This window comes from Pomacea canaliculata, linkage group LG11, assembly GCF_003073045.1.
Source record: "Pomacea canaliculata isolate SZHN2017 linkage group LG11, ASM307304v1, whole genome shotgun sequence".
Taxonomy (NCBI): Eukaryota; Metazoa; Mollusca; class Gastropoda; order Architaenioglossa; family Ampullariidae; genus Pomacea; species Pomacea canaliculata.
In genome coordinates, this window is record NC_037600.1 from 13349188 (window position 1) to 13361812 (window position 12625).

Genomic DNA, 12625 nt, shown 5'->3' on the forward strand with positions numbered 1-12625 from the left:
GCACAGCTCTGTGGGCTCCGTCAAGACCCGAGGGATGGCCGAGGTCGGAGAGTTGATGTTCATCCTCACTGTCATGTTGAAGTAAGATTCGTTGCTCAAGTAGTTGTCCTCCTCGATGGTGACGGGTATGGCCGCAACATCTCGCGCCAGCTCGTCGTCCTGGTTTATCGTCGTTTCCTGTTTTTCCCTCTCGTCTTCCGCTGTTATTACTTCTACGCGATTTGGCGGATTCGGCAACTTTGCCAAAGTCCAGTCACCTGGACCTCGCACTCTGATCCGAAAGACAGATCCATTTAACAACACGAAGTCAATCAGGACAAAGATCAGGAGAAGAAGTAAAGCGAGGAAGATGTTTTGCGGAAATTTGCAGTACTTGATCATGGAGGCCGACTTTCTGGAAGAAAATGTTTGAACTTATACATTTTAAAAGTCTGTCAATACCTGTAAACGTCAATCAACACAATCTTTCGGCCCCTGTAACCATTTCTCAGTACTACACTTAAAAACCATTAATGTTCTCAGTTCTACAGGTAATCATCGCTCAGTTTATGTAAAAGTCTTTCTAGGAAAATCAATAAATTCATACACGAACAAAGTTTGGTCAGCAGAGTTCTCTGGATAATCCTCCTTTATTTTCATTAATCTTAAAATTCTGTCTCGAGGTCAGCTTGTTAGACAAGTAGACACCCAACTTGCACCCGTGCTAGAGGAACAAACAAATACATCAACAAGCAAGCAAGCAAGCAAGCACTCACACACACACACACAAACCGAACTTCCACACATACACTTACATAAAACTACATAAATAACACATCTACTTATACATAAAAGAAAAAAAATCTTACTTCAAAGCAACTCTTTGGAATCCGGGTTCCTGGTAAACTAGACCTGCCATAACTTAATAGCATTGACACAGAGAAGTGAAGATGAATCTCCCCGACCTCTCTTATTTAAGGCGGTATTATTAGATGTTTAGAGACAACATGTTGCACTTGAAGGTTTCAACGCGGCTGGAGTGGTACAATGTTGCCAGAGATGCTGCAAAATGTTCACATTTTCTGACGACAGTTTGTGAGGGAATCAAGACTGGTTGACGGAGGCTTGAGTAAAGATAGCAAAACGATTTGACAACGGATGCAAATTAGCAAGGGATTGGACCGTTACTATTGTAGAAACTGAGTCACTGAACACTTTGTACAATAAAAGAAACAGGAAGAGAATGACAGAGTGGAAGGAGTGGAGGGAAGTTCTCGTACACCGTTAGTGAGGGGATGGAGAGAGAGAAAGAGTGGGTGGGGACAGATTAGCTCACCACAGGATCAACTCCATAATTTGTTTACTCATAGTACAAATGCTGTATTTATTCTTGATTGTTGCATCGTTGTTGTTATGCCACATTCTGCCCTTCCTCACTCGTTCCCCGTCCCTTCACTCTCTCATATCTTATTTTATTTTTCTCTGGCATACCGTGTGCTCCAAAGCTATGTACACCGTTCAGAAATGTCTACAATCGTCAATAGGAATACTTTGCGAAAACTGATTGGGATCGGACACACGGTGTGGATTTACATAGGTTTAAAGTGCAATCGATTGTCAGATCTGACATTCGTCACAGAAGAAAAGTGAAAGAGAAAACAGAGGAAGAGACACCAAGTGAGGCATACGAAAGAAAAAATGAGAAATGAATCATGATGCAATGCTCTTTATTTTCAGTATTTCTCAGGTTCACAATCAGAGGAATTTCTTCAATAATATCAACAAAAATGTTAGACATAAAAAATTGTCAGAATAAACATGATAAGAATAAGGAGCAGTCCAGTCCACAGCCCAAACCAACGAATTCTCAGGTGAAGGCAGTTTGCCAGCATTTCAAGCGTATCAAAGTGACGATAAACAACAAGCTGTGGTCATCATCCTCTTAACTTCTCCGAGACAGCGATGGCTTGGATACGACCAAAGCTGTCAGGTCCAACCGGCATTTGCTCGCTGCCATCTTTGTTGATGCGCATCAGGGATCTGAAATGACATTAAATGAAACAGTTCAGTCAACAAGAACCCAAACAGAACTCAGTGCAACAGTAAACAAAGGTGAGCCTGATACTAAATATAGAATGTAACTATCCATTACGTCATAGTGAACATTACAGTAAAGGACGTTAACATGCTGTCACGGGCGGTTCCAGTCGCTGTAGTACAGATGGTGTTTAGACAGAGCCAGACCCACGAAGTCAGCGCTCATGTCAACAAACACGACTTTTCTGTTCTGACCGCTGATGTCCACAGACTCGATGCGATGAGTGCCAGCATCGCAGAAATACAACATGTGATCTGAGGGCAAGCAGACACACACACACACACACAAACGATTAGATGAATATACAACAACACAGATATTAGCATATCGTGAATGGTTATTAAGTGATATATAGGTGTGTGTGTCTGTAAAGGAGAGAGAAAACTCAAAATTAGAATGACACACGCAGATATATCTCTATCTTGACAAAGAGAGAGAAAGTTTGTGGAAGAAGCAGAAGACAAGATTTTCTTGTCAAGAATAATGGTGATGTTTTGAGTAATGTGTGTGTGCTTAGTGCGTATATTTTGAACCCATGTATGCCCACATAGAAATACACAGAATACTTTCATAAACACTTACTGATCGTGTCGAGAGCCAAACCGTTTGGCCACTTAAGGTTTTTGGACACGAGGACCTGTCTGCCAGAGCCATCAAAGTTGATTTTCTCAATCTTCGGCGAGGTCCCCAGTCCGTCCAGTACATCACGCTTATAGTTAAAAGAGAAAAAAAAACCACTGTTAGATGAACACAGCCATTCATCTATCCATGAAGACACAATAATCAAACACGCTGACAGTACTTGCCCACACATGAAGATACATTAATGTGCAATGAAATGAAAGTGCATTCTAACTTGTCACATGTGTTATAAACAGAAGGATCTCGATGAACAAAATAACGAACACCACACCCCTATATAAAAACATTGAAATAAACAAATAAATAAGGCGGTCAGCAGACCTGTTGTCTGTGTCCAGCACGATGGCCCGAGGCTTGTCGAGAAGAGTGTCCACAATGACGGTCTCGTTGCTACCGTCCAGGTTGCATGAAGCGATTATCTTACGTCCGGCGTCCGTGTAAAACAGTTTTTCCATGTGGCCGTCAACCGCCAGTCCATCTATCTCTGAGTCTACAGAAATGTGAGCAGTAAACATACTGAACAAAGAACAGGTAACTCCTACCAACCCTTTAAAAATAATTAGGAAAAATGTTTATACAATGTAATGTATAAATTAAATAGAAATATTAGAGAAATAACCCTGGATTTTGCTAATCCGAAAATATCGTTAGGGAAACAAGATGGAATGACACCAAAAATATGCCGCCAATAGTTACCTGACGTGTACAAGACACAACAGGATTGTTTGTGCAGATTGCTTCAGTATAGTAAGAGTTAATAATGTGTGATGTTTATTTGAGGCTTTGACACAAGATGGGATGGTACCTCTAGGAAAATGCATCACCAGCTTCTGTCCTGTGGCGTCCAGCTTCGAACTGAAGATATGACTATCAGGGATGGTGTGTATGTTGGAGAAGTACAGCCTCCTGTCCACAGGGTTAAAGGTCAGCGCTACTGGTTTGGTGACTTCCGTCATCATGAGCGAGACGTAGCTGTGCGTCTTCAGGTCCATGCGGTTGATGAAGCCCGTGGTGGAGTCCGTAAACAGTAGGAAGTCGTTGACGGTGTTGTCTGAAGTCAAAGACGATTTTGTTTACCATTCAAATTTGTTTTCCAGCGTGCAACAAAGAGGACCACTAACTTAAAAAAATAGTTAAGTTTATTGGATTACAGGTAAACTTACTTAGTTGAGGAATGTCTTTCTTATATGGTCAACTTGTAACACACTACACTCCTCCAAGCAGTCGTCATAACTTCAGGCAACATCACCTCCAGTCGAACTGCCCCTCAATATAAATCATCCTCTTACCCACAATGCACATGACGCCCGCATCCTCATCGTGGCTACAGTATTGGTGGGCCCAGTTGTCCTTAGTGATGCCGCAGTCCAGCAGGTGGTGCTCCGTACCTTGACAGTTGACGTTGGACATGCTGATGATGCCATGCCCGCTGCCAAATTCGGCGTCGCTAGTGGCAATTGCGCCAACTCTAAGACCAGCAAAAATCTTAGTAAAAGTGAAGGTTGAAAGTAGACAATCACAGAATGAGGAATGAAGATCGAAGAAGCATTCATCATGACTAATTAAAAAAATAATTAAGAAACAAGAATAGAGCCCTATAGGCGTTGACTTTAAATTCATTAGCATAATAAAAAAAAAAAATTAAACTGGAGACTCGTGCTGAATTAAACGTATACTGACATGTTCGCATGGATGCTCCTCCCACCGTTTTTATACACTTGAATTATATTCCTAGAGCCAAGACTATTAAAAAAAGTCGCTTATTAAAAAGCTTTCGGTTAAGACTGTTAAGAATGACTTACTCGCCGAACCCCAACATGCGGCACACAACAGCCGCGTCCTTGTCATCCCAGTTGTCGTCACAAACAGTCCCCCACTCGCCGTTAGCGTACACCTCCACGAAACCGGAAGTGGCTGTCTGACCTCTGTTGGAATTGAGGCGCACAAATACGTGATCACGATCAAGCTCGACTGGTATAGCTGGTGTCACACCTGTAGGTGAAAATAAGGCAAAGAGTATTTTCTTTAGAAATATTGGGGTTTTTTTTTCTATGAAGGTTAGCATTGTGTAACGGACGCTTTGGCTGGCTAATAAAGGTTGAAACTTTCACAAAAAAATGACAAAAAAAAAAAAAAAAATTACGTCTAAACTAAGAAGACCTGAATTGAGGCGCGCGCGCACACACACACACACAAACACACACTCACCTGGAAGATTGGACTTGGAGCTGTAGATTCTGATGTCTTTCAGTTGCATGAAGCTGGGGGGTCCAACGTTTGTCTTTCCAGTTCCGTCTTTCTTCACTCTCATCACAGTGCTGAAAATGATAACATCGGGTATAATGTCGGGTATACACTCGGATACATGAACAGATCGCTTGTGGACTCTCGCTCTTAGTGAATGCTTTGCACTGCACGTGCAAAATTTCTGATACTCATGAGGTATCAATCACCAAGATGTCCCTCCCCAGAAACATATTAACTCAGCTCATCATTCTCCATGTCAAGGTCTGGCATTGCGATCTTTGTGAGACCTGCGACACGCTGAAACTTCTCAAACCACTAGGATCCACAGTTTCGGCTTTGTTTTTCTTCTTGCTCATCCCAAAGCCGCTTCAACCAGTCTCATCGCCTACTAGGTATGTCTTCTTATCGCTCTAAGCATATCCGCTTTCATCTGCACTGTGCTCAAAATTCTGTGGATTCTGTTCAACATTGTCAACCACCTCAGGCAACACTATTCTCCTCATCAGCCTTGACCTTAATAGGGGTCGGTAGTAGCGTGACCTCTCGCCTCTGGCACAGGGAGTCAGAGTGGTTTACCTTCCACACAAGGGTTTATCTTATCTGCATGTTGATCTTTTTAAGTGTGTTCTTTCTCCTTAAATTTATTTTGGGTCCAAGGTTTTGTTCAGTGTCTCTGCACAAGGTTGAGATAAGAAATAAAGAAATGAAATTGTTCTTGCTCGATCCCACAGGACCACACGTTGGCTGAGTTGAGCTCATCTAGAGCAAGGGCAGATAAGAGAGGAATGTCCAATCTGTTACAAAGCCAGAGTATTATCTATCAGTTAACCAGTGCAAGCCAATGACAAGCTTGACTATGCTCACTTCTTATTCCAGTCTGAGTAGTAGATGAAGTCCTCTAAGATGCAGAGAGAAAAGAAGTGGGCGTCGTAGTCTGTCAACACCTCCATCCGCCGCTCGCCATGGAGACCCATCGACTCGATCTTGCGGGTCCCAGCGTCGGCAAAGAAGATCTTGTTCTCTGTTGGCAAACATCGGTGGATGAGTAAATACAATAAAAAAAAAACAACAAAAAACAAAAAATTTGGTTTGCATTAAAAGAAAACAAAGTGAAATAACGATGAAAACAAATAGTTACCAAAGTGTTATGGAGTCAAAAGACAGAGATAAAAAAGAAGTAAGAAAAATATGTAAAGAAAAGATCATAGAACAAAACTTACAAAATATTATGGAGCTAAAGGTCACTAAACAGGTCATGAAACGAAAGGCCATTAATGGTCTTACATGTAATAACAAAATATACAGAATGAAACAGACTGACATAGTAAAAGGACAAAAGAATGCGAAAGACACGTGAACAAAGGATGGACAGACAGTTATAGAGTGATGAATGTCTGACACTGACCTTGGTAATCAATGGCAATCCCGTTAGGCCATCTTAACCCGGAACTGATCAGAACTGTCCTCTGGGACCCATCGTAATTTGCTTGTTCTATTTTAGGGTTTTCTCCCCAGTCAGTCCAGTAGACCTTCCTGAATAATTATTTATATTGTTAACTAGCAGAAGGTTTTACATATTATATAAGTTAATTACAGTTTGAATACAGTCATGATATTTAAAAGTAACTTCCAGCAAAGAACACAACTTTGCTCGATCTTTTTTCATTTGTATTTTTTTCGTGCTTTTTTTTTTTTTTTAAAGTAACGTTTTTGGTTATTTAAGGGAACTTCTGCAATAAGTAAAAAGCAGGATCGAGTATATAAAGAGTTCGATATATAGAAATCTGTTATCTAATAATAGTAGTTTCATATCAGTGTTGTTGAAGGAAGAAATATCTGAAAAAGAACAATGTTAAGGATCTGCCAGCAAAGGTCTGGTTTGCATGAACATTCTTTGCTCCAGTCAACACATAAAGATGCCGATAAAGTTTTGAAGGAGCCAGAATTTGTATAAACAAAAAGACACAACAGTTTATGCAACCCGGCACACATGTGCTGCGATTACGAATGGCAGAAGAAGGGGTTAATACACAAACAAAAATTACAGACGATGAACATTCACTGGAGGATTCTGAGAAAAAAAAAACCAAATGTCTCAGTACTTACTTATTGCGAGGATCAATTGCAATGTCCCTGGGCTCCTCTAGCATGGAGTTGGCAATGATTGTGAAATTGGAACCATCCAGATTCATCATAGCAATGACATCGTTCTCTCTGTCACTGTAGAACAGCTTGCGGTTTAAGGGGTCCACTTTGATCTTGTCCATCTCCGCATCTGAAAGCAATTCTTTGGATGTCAAGTTGTTAAAAGTCTATTGGGCTGCAAGTTTCTTTCGATGATTGGAGAAAGCTCAGTACAAGATGAAATTTAGCTAAATCTTGGTGAACACACCCTTCCGTTCTTGAGATATCAAACATGATGACTAGTCCTTTCATAACCAAGAACGAGAACTCACTTGCATTAAGCTGCTTGACTAGTCTGAGGTCTTCGCCATCAAACCGAGTGCTGACGATCTGGTTGAGGTCGTGGTCCACGAAGTAAAGCCGTCCGAACTTGGGGTCGTAGTCAAAGGAAGAAGGTGTGTAGGTCTTGAGAATGGGGATTTGGACGAAACTTTGGGTCATCAGGTTCATGCGAAACATCTTGCCCCCGACACCCATGTCCAGGAGAAATATAATGTCGTCCTCCGGCGTCACTGTGTAGACATTACAGATTAGAAGCCGAAACAACATGTTATCATTTTATGCTTTTATTTTTGTATAATTATTATATAGTAGTAGCAATAAATAAACCAAAATATAAATATAGCAGTGATCACACTGTGTAGGTGTAAAGATTCTCCATGCTTATTTAGACAGCTACCCTCACCCCTTACACATCCTGTTCACCAGCTGCTCACCAGAGCTACAGATGACCCCCGCGTCCTCCAAGTGGGAGCAGTCGTTGTCGCCCCAGGAGTTCTTGTGGCACTGACCCAAGTGGGCCTCTGTCCCTTCACAGGTCACTTCGTCCAGCCAGATCCTCCCGCTGCTCTTGGGGTAGGTTCCTCCTTGCACCCCTACAGCTCCTTGCCTGTCGACACCCGGGAGTAACTGTCTGTATAACAACTAAATACTAGGCGCCATCTTGATTGTATTTTACCTGTAAAAACTACGTCCTTAGGGTCTTGCAATGATACTTACGAAGTATACCCAACATTTTGCACACGACCTTCGCGTCCACATCATTCCAGTGGTCATCGCAAATGGAGCCCCACACGCCGTTGTGATAGACTTCCACTGTCCCCTCGTAGGCGCTGTGGCCGCCAAACAAACGGACGTAGACTTCCTGTGCGGAAGGTATGGTCTCCCTTGGGGCTGCCAATGGAAAATATGAGAGATAAAAGAAATATGTTAAAGGACGTGAAAGTGAACGGAACTGGAGAAGTAAAACAGCAATTATCCACCCCTTCCTCGCAAACACCCTGGAGTAACTCATTAAGGGTCTGGTAGACATTGTTTGAACTTCGGTCCTGAAACAATGCCTGACGGGAACATTAATATTCCCTTTCCACCAGCATGGTTCGCATCTACTTCGGCTTCATGGACCCCAGAAGCTGCTTCCGCATTGCAGCGACCTCTACCGTAGATTTACGACAAAAATAATCAGTAATTTTGCTATAATGGACGACAGAGAACAATAATTTTTCTATAACATTGTTATAATGGAGGACAAAGACTTCAATAATTCTGGGTTCAAGTAATCAGAGAAGAACTGATGGTTCCCACCTCCGATACAAATGTTCTTGTTGCAGTGGCTGCTCCGACAACACATGCTGCACACAGTGATGTCCCTTCTGGACCTGTCAACGGCGAGAGAGGACTGCACGTTTCTCTTTTTGCCCACCAGGTGAACGAAGCTGAACCTGTCTCCTGCTTCGCATACCTGTCACAAAAATTCATTTCCAAGGAGCCATCAATACTAGTATTCGGATCTTCGAGATGAGCGTTACAAAGTGTTTTCTTCGCTTATATAATCTCTCTCTACTCTGACAGTTCTTATATTTCTAAGAATTGTCTTTTTCTACTCTTTCTAAAATTCTTCTCTTTTCTAGTTTCGTCAATGTGTTGCTGGCATGCACTTGTGAACATTTCTACAGACTTTGATCACCATGACTACAGTACACGTCTGTCAGAAGATACAAAGTTCATACTGACCGTTAACTTTTCACAGCCGAAGGTAAATTTTTCGTGCATGTCCTGACCCAACTTCTTTTCTGTAAAACACACCTGTCACGAGAAGAAGTATAAGTTGTCGGGTTTTAGAGATAGAATTCTTCAGGTAAAAAAAAATGGTTTCGGTAGCATTTCAAAACATAATTATAATGTGGATTTAAATTTACTGATTTTCTTTTTTTACTTCATGTGTATTTGTTGATAAGACAGAATGCATTGTTCGTAAACTGTTGTGATCAAACAGCATGCACTCTTGTTTCACGATTTTCACGATGAAACTTTATACTCTTTGTAATTCCGCTCTAAAGTAATTGTTAATTTAAGCTCTTCCAATTAATGGGAGAGTGCACTTGTACACGTGGGGGCAATGAACTGTTAATGAATTATTATGTATAGGCTTTTCTATATTTCAATGGAATTCTTGTTGTCATTTGGGAAAAGCACGATGCAAAATATCTGCATTGCCAACAAATATACTTAAAAAGTATTTTCCGTTTTTTATTTACTTACCTCATCGTCGGCGCACGTGTGCAGTGTCTGACAGGTGGCTGGGTCTGTGACGTCAGAGCACTGAAAACACTCGGGGCCCGCTAGACAGGTAAAACAAAAAAGTGGAATAAAACTCTTTCCTTTTTATTTAGCTACTCATCTTTTAGAAAAAAAACCCATCAATTAACAGAGACAAAAGAGCATTCTAAATAAGTTATTACCACATTAAGAAAACAAATCTCACGCAAATAAAAAAATAAAAAAATAAAATAAAAAACCAAATTGGAATAAATCATTACAAATTATAGCATAATAACAATTTATAATTCAAGAAGCTCACCATTGCAGAAGGAAAGACAAGAGCAAGGGACACCGCAAACAGCAGGTCTGAAAAATCGTAACAACAAAACTGTCATCAAATACTTTACAAATATTGACAGTCGATCTAAAAGGGAATTAGTTTTCTACATTAAATCGAAGGATGAAATACTCGGAGGTCATCTCTAGTCGTGACTCACCCTTTAGTGTCGGGTTTCTCATCTTTGTTGTGATTCTGGATGATGTTACTTTGTGGTCAGTACCAGTCTCTTTATATATATTTTACGTTATGTGTCACGTGATATTTGATTCTATTAATACTTCGTTGTTCTGAGATTATTTTTATAGACTTGCCGTTGGATGATCCAAATGAAAAGTAACGCAAACATGAAAAAAAATTCAATTCATAGATAAGAGTGGTTCACAACAATGGTAAATTCTGAAACTTAATAAATAAAGAAAACTGTAAACAGAAAGAAAGGAGAATGTACAGTAAGGGGTGTCTTTTATTTCTTTCTCTATCTGGATATGAAACCTATTACGGAGATGACCATCTTTTTCTCTGTCTGTCTCTCGTGTGTGTGTTTGGGGGGAAAGAGGGAAAGGGAGAGAGAAAGAGCAAGAAAGTGAGACAGTTATGATTTTAATGATGGCGAATGAATTTGTAAGATGTATTTGATGTTAATTTATCAGTGTGTACTCGTGTGTCTTGAGCCCGCGGTCATTGGTGGGGAAGGAGTTCTGATAAACATTTGTTGTTGTTATTGTTGTTGTTGTTGTTCTGTTGAGCAGTCTAGCATGAGGATAACAGTATATACCAAAGTTTCCAAAAGTTGCTTTACTTTTTACTGGTGCGATACCAAATCATCCTTTTATTTTTCGCAGCACAACGAAGACGCAGTTTGTGTATCTTCAGCAGTTTGTTACCATGGTCCTCGAGTTTTGGATATTTGGAAGCAAACAAGAGTTGGACAAAACAAGATGAGCTTTGATGTCAAGGTTAGCATCAAACTCGACCTAATATTTCAACTTTGCGAAAATTCTTATGTTATTGTTCTTGAATCAGTTAATGAGTTTTGTTTGTTTAATCTGTTAAACTTAGTTCCAGGCAGTGAGCCGAGAAGTTCTATGCATAAATTCTTATAATGAAATTTCTTTTACTTTAAGAAGCAGAGCTTTATGAAAACTTCATTCAAATGTTCTCTTAGTTTCTTCTTGCTACTCCAGAAATTCCTTCCGTTCAATCCCAAAGTGTACATTAAAATACTTCGGTAAATGCTTCTTTACCAAATCCTAACAGCTATCCCACTACCTTTGACAAACATAAAAAAATAAACAAAGACAGACAAATTGTAAAACGGACATGCACACCATGGCCTTGAATATTTTAATTTTTTACACGTGACTCCTTAGTACATGCTTATTATACTACTACCGTGAATTTATTCTTATTCCGAAGTTTACACATCGTTGTCTTTGTTTTCACATAGGACACAAGTTTCGCAAAATAAACACCAGCTTTATTGAATTTTGTTTCTTTGTTTTGAGTTTTCTTTAAAACGATTATGATGATATTCATTTGTCCGGTTTTGGGGTCGTTTACATGTTTCACCAGCGACCCTTATCAAGAGATGTTCCTGAAGGTCCAGGCGCAGTCTTCATGGACAAGCAGATAAGGTCGCAGGTCTCAGTGCACGTGACCGGCCTCGTCAACAGCTTCTAATGCAAATAAATATTTAGGAGTGTTTCAGATTAAGCATTTAAAAAAAAAAAAGAGAAGAAAGAATCAACAACGCGAATAAAGAAAGAAGTATTCAAATTGGTAGAAGGAATAAGAGGTTGATGACCATGATTAATGCGAGAATAATACGTCTGTGTAGTCTTTATTCTTTGCTCTCTCTCTCTTTGTGATTTCAATCTACACTTTATCCAACAGATAATGATGTTTTGTGAATATGAATATGAATGTTAATGTATGCCGGGAACAACTTTTTTAAAACCACATTTACAAACATCACGTGACGGAAACAAAACTCTGATGTGGGAGAAAAAGTTAGACGCATTATGGAATGATGCGACAGTAAAGAAATATTTCTTGAGATTTCTTTTTCTCGAGGTGCTAAGCTTAGTTAGTAATTATCCATTAGTAATTATTACCTGTAGATGATTATGATAATTGAACTACTCTTCATGTCCTTAAAATTTTTTTTTCTTTTCAGGACACATATGGTAGTAAATTCTGGTATCGATGGAGTGAAATGATATCTGAATAGTGTCTTGAAGAAGACATTTAAGATGTTAGTGGCCTTGAACCACTCCTTTACACTCCACAGGCTAGCAGACAACTTGTCCTGGGGAGTGGTGCGATACACAAACAACAATACAATCAGTTTTTTTGTAAGGTATAAAAAAATTATTATAAGCTTTCTTCTTATCAAGATAGTACGCACTGAAATGTATATTATTTTAAATAACAGAAATCACAGAAAACGAAGTTTTCAGAAAGGTATGCTTCTTAAAGTAAAAGAAATTTCAGTATATGAATTAATAAATAATATAATTTTAGCAAACTTAAAAAGCCGATTTCGATAATAACCTTGACACAACAACTCATCTGTTTTGTCCAACTCTTGTTTG

General features: G+C 39.7%; 3 protein-coding genes across 4 annotated transcripts in view; all 3 read right to left on the reverse strand.

Moving 5' to 3' along the window:
• Positions 1 to 1494, reverse strand: part of LOC112576307 (beta-1,3-galactosyltransferase 1-like) — a 3276-nt gene extending 1782 nt beyond the window's left edge. The window contains 2 exon segments of the mRNA XM_025258663.1: positions 1 to 394; positions 849 to 1494. The exon segment at positions 1 to 394 is cut by the window's left edge and continues 193 nt beyond it. Coding sequence (XP_025114448.1) covers positions 1 to 394; positions 849 to 898 — 444 coding nt within the window. The 5' untranslated portion in view covers positions 899 to 1494.
• Positions 1495 to 1710: 216 nt separating this feature from the next.
• On the reverse strand, positions 1711 to 5767 carry LOC112575992 (low-density lipoprotein receptor-related protein 4-like). 2 transcript variants are annotated; one of them, XM_025258177.1, is made up of 8 exons: positions 4928 to 5767; positions 4522 to 4711; positions 4009 to 4187; positions 3525 to 3770; positions 3041 to 3209; positions 2660 to 2786; positions 2175 to 2331; positions 1711 to 2019 (listed from the first exon to the last, which is right to left on the reverse strand). In XM_025258177.1, exons 1-7 carry the CDS (start codon positions 5028 to 5030, stop codon positions 2239 to 2241), a joined length of 1107 nt encoding a protein of 368 aa, XP_025113962.1. In that variant the 5' UTR covers positions 5031 to 5767; the 3' UTR covers positions 1711 to 2019; positions 2175 to 2238. The 2 variants fall into 2 exon arrangements, with proteins under 2 accessions (XP_025113962.1, XP_025113963.1); XM_025258178.1 differs by lacking the exons at positions 1711 to 2019; positions 2175 to 2331 and having other exon boundaries at positions 2352 to 2786.
• Positions 5377 to 9696, reverse strand: LOC112575771 (low-density lipoprotein receptor-related protein 5-like). Its single transcript, XM_025257786.1, has 7 exons — positions 9692 to 9696; positions 7867 to 8039; positions 7423 to 7662; positions 7073 to 7241; positions 6372 to 6499; positions 5831 to 5987; positions 5377 to 5515 (listed from the first exon to the last, which is right to left on the reverse strand). The coding sequence occupies exons 1-7, from the start codon at positions 9694 to 9696 to the stop codon at positions 5377 to 5379; spliced, it is 1011 nt and encodes a 336-aa protein (XP_025113571.1).
• Positions 9697 to 12625: the final 2929 nt, after the last annotated feature.

Bases quoted from the DNA above. Each gene is read 5' to 3' on its own strand.
- LOC112575992 (XM_025258177.1), bottom strand. From the start codon at position 5,030: ATGAGAGTGAAGAAAGACGGAACTGGAAAGACAAACGTTGGACCCCCC. The intron at 4,712-4,927 runs GTGAGTGTGTGT...TTTCACCTACAG, and splicing joins CTCCAAGTCCAATCTTCCAG to GTGTGACACCAGCTATACCA. The intron at 2,787-3,040 runs GTCTGCTGACCG...TTTAACTATAAG, and splicing joins GTGCTGGACACAGACAACAG to CGTGATGTACTGGACGGACT.
- LOC112575771 (XM_025257786.1), bottom strand. The intron at 6,500-7,072 runs GTAAGTACTGAG...ATAATTATTCAG, and splicing joins GCAATTGATCCTCGCAATAA to GAAGGTCTACTGGACTGACT. The intron at 5,988-6,371 runs GTCAGTGTCAGA...GTTTGCCAACAG, and splicing joins GATTGCCATTGATTACCAAG to AGAACAAGATCTTCTTTGCC.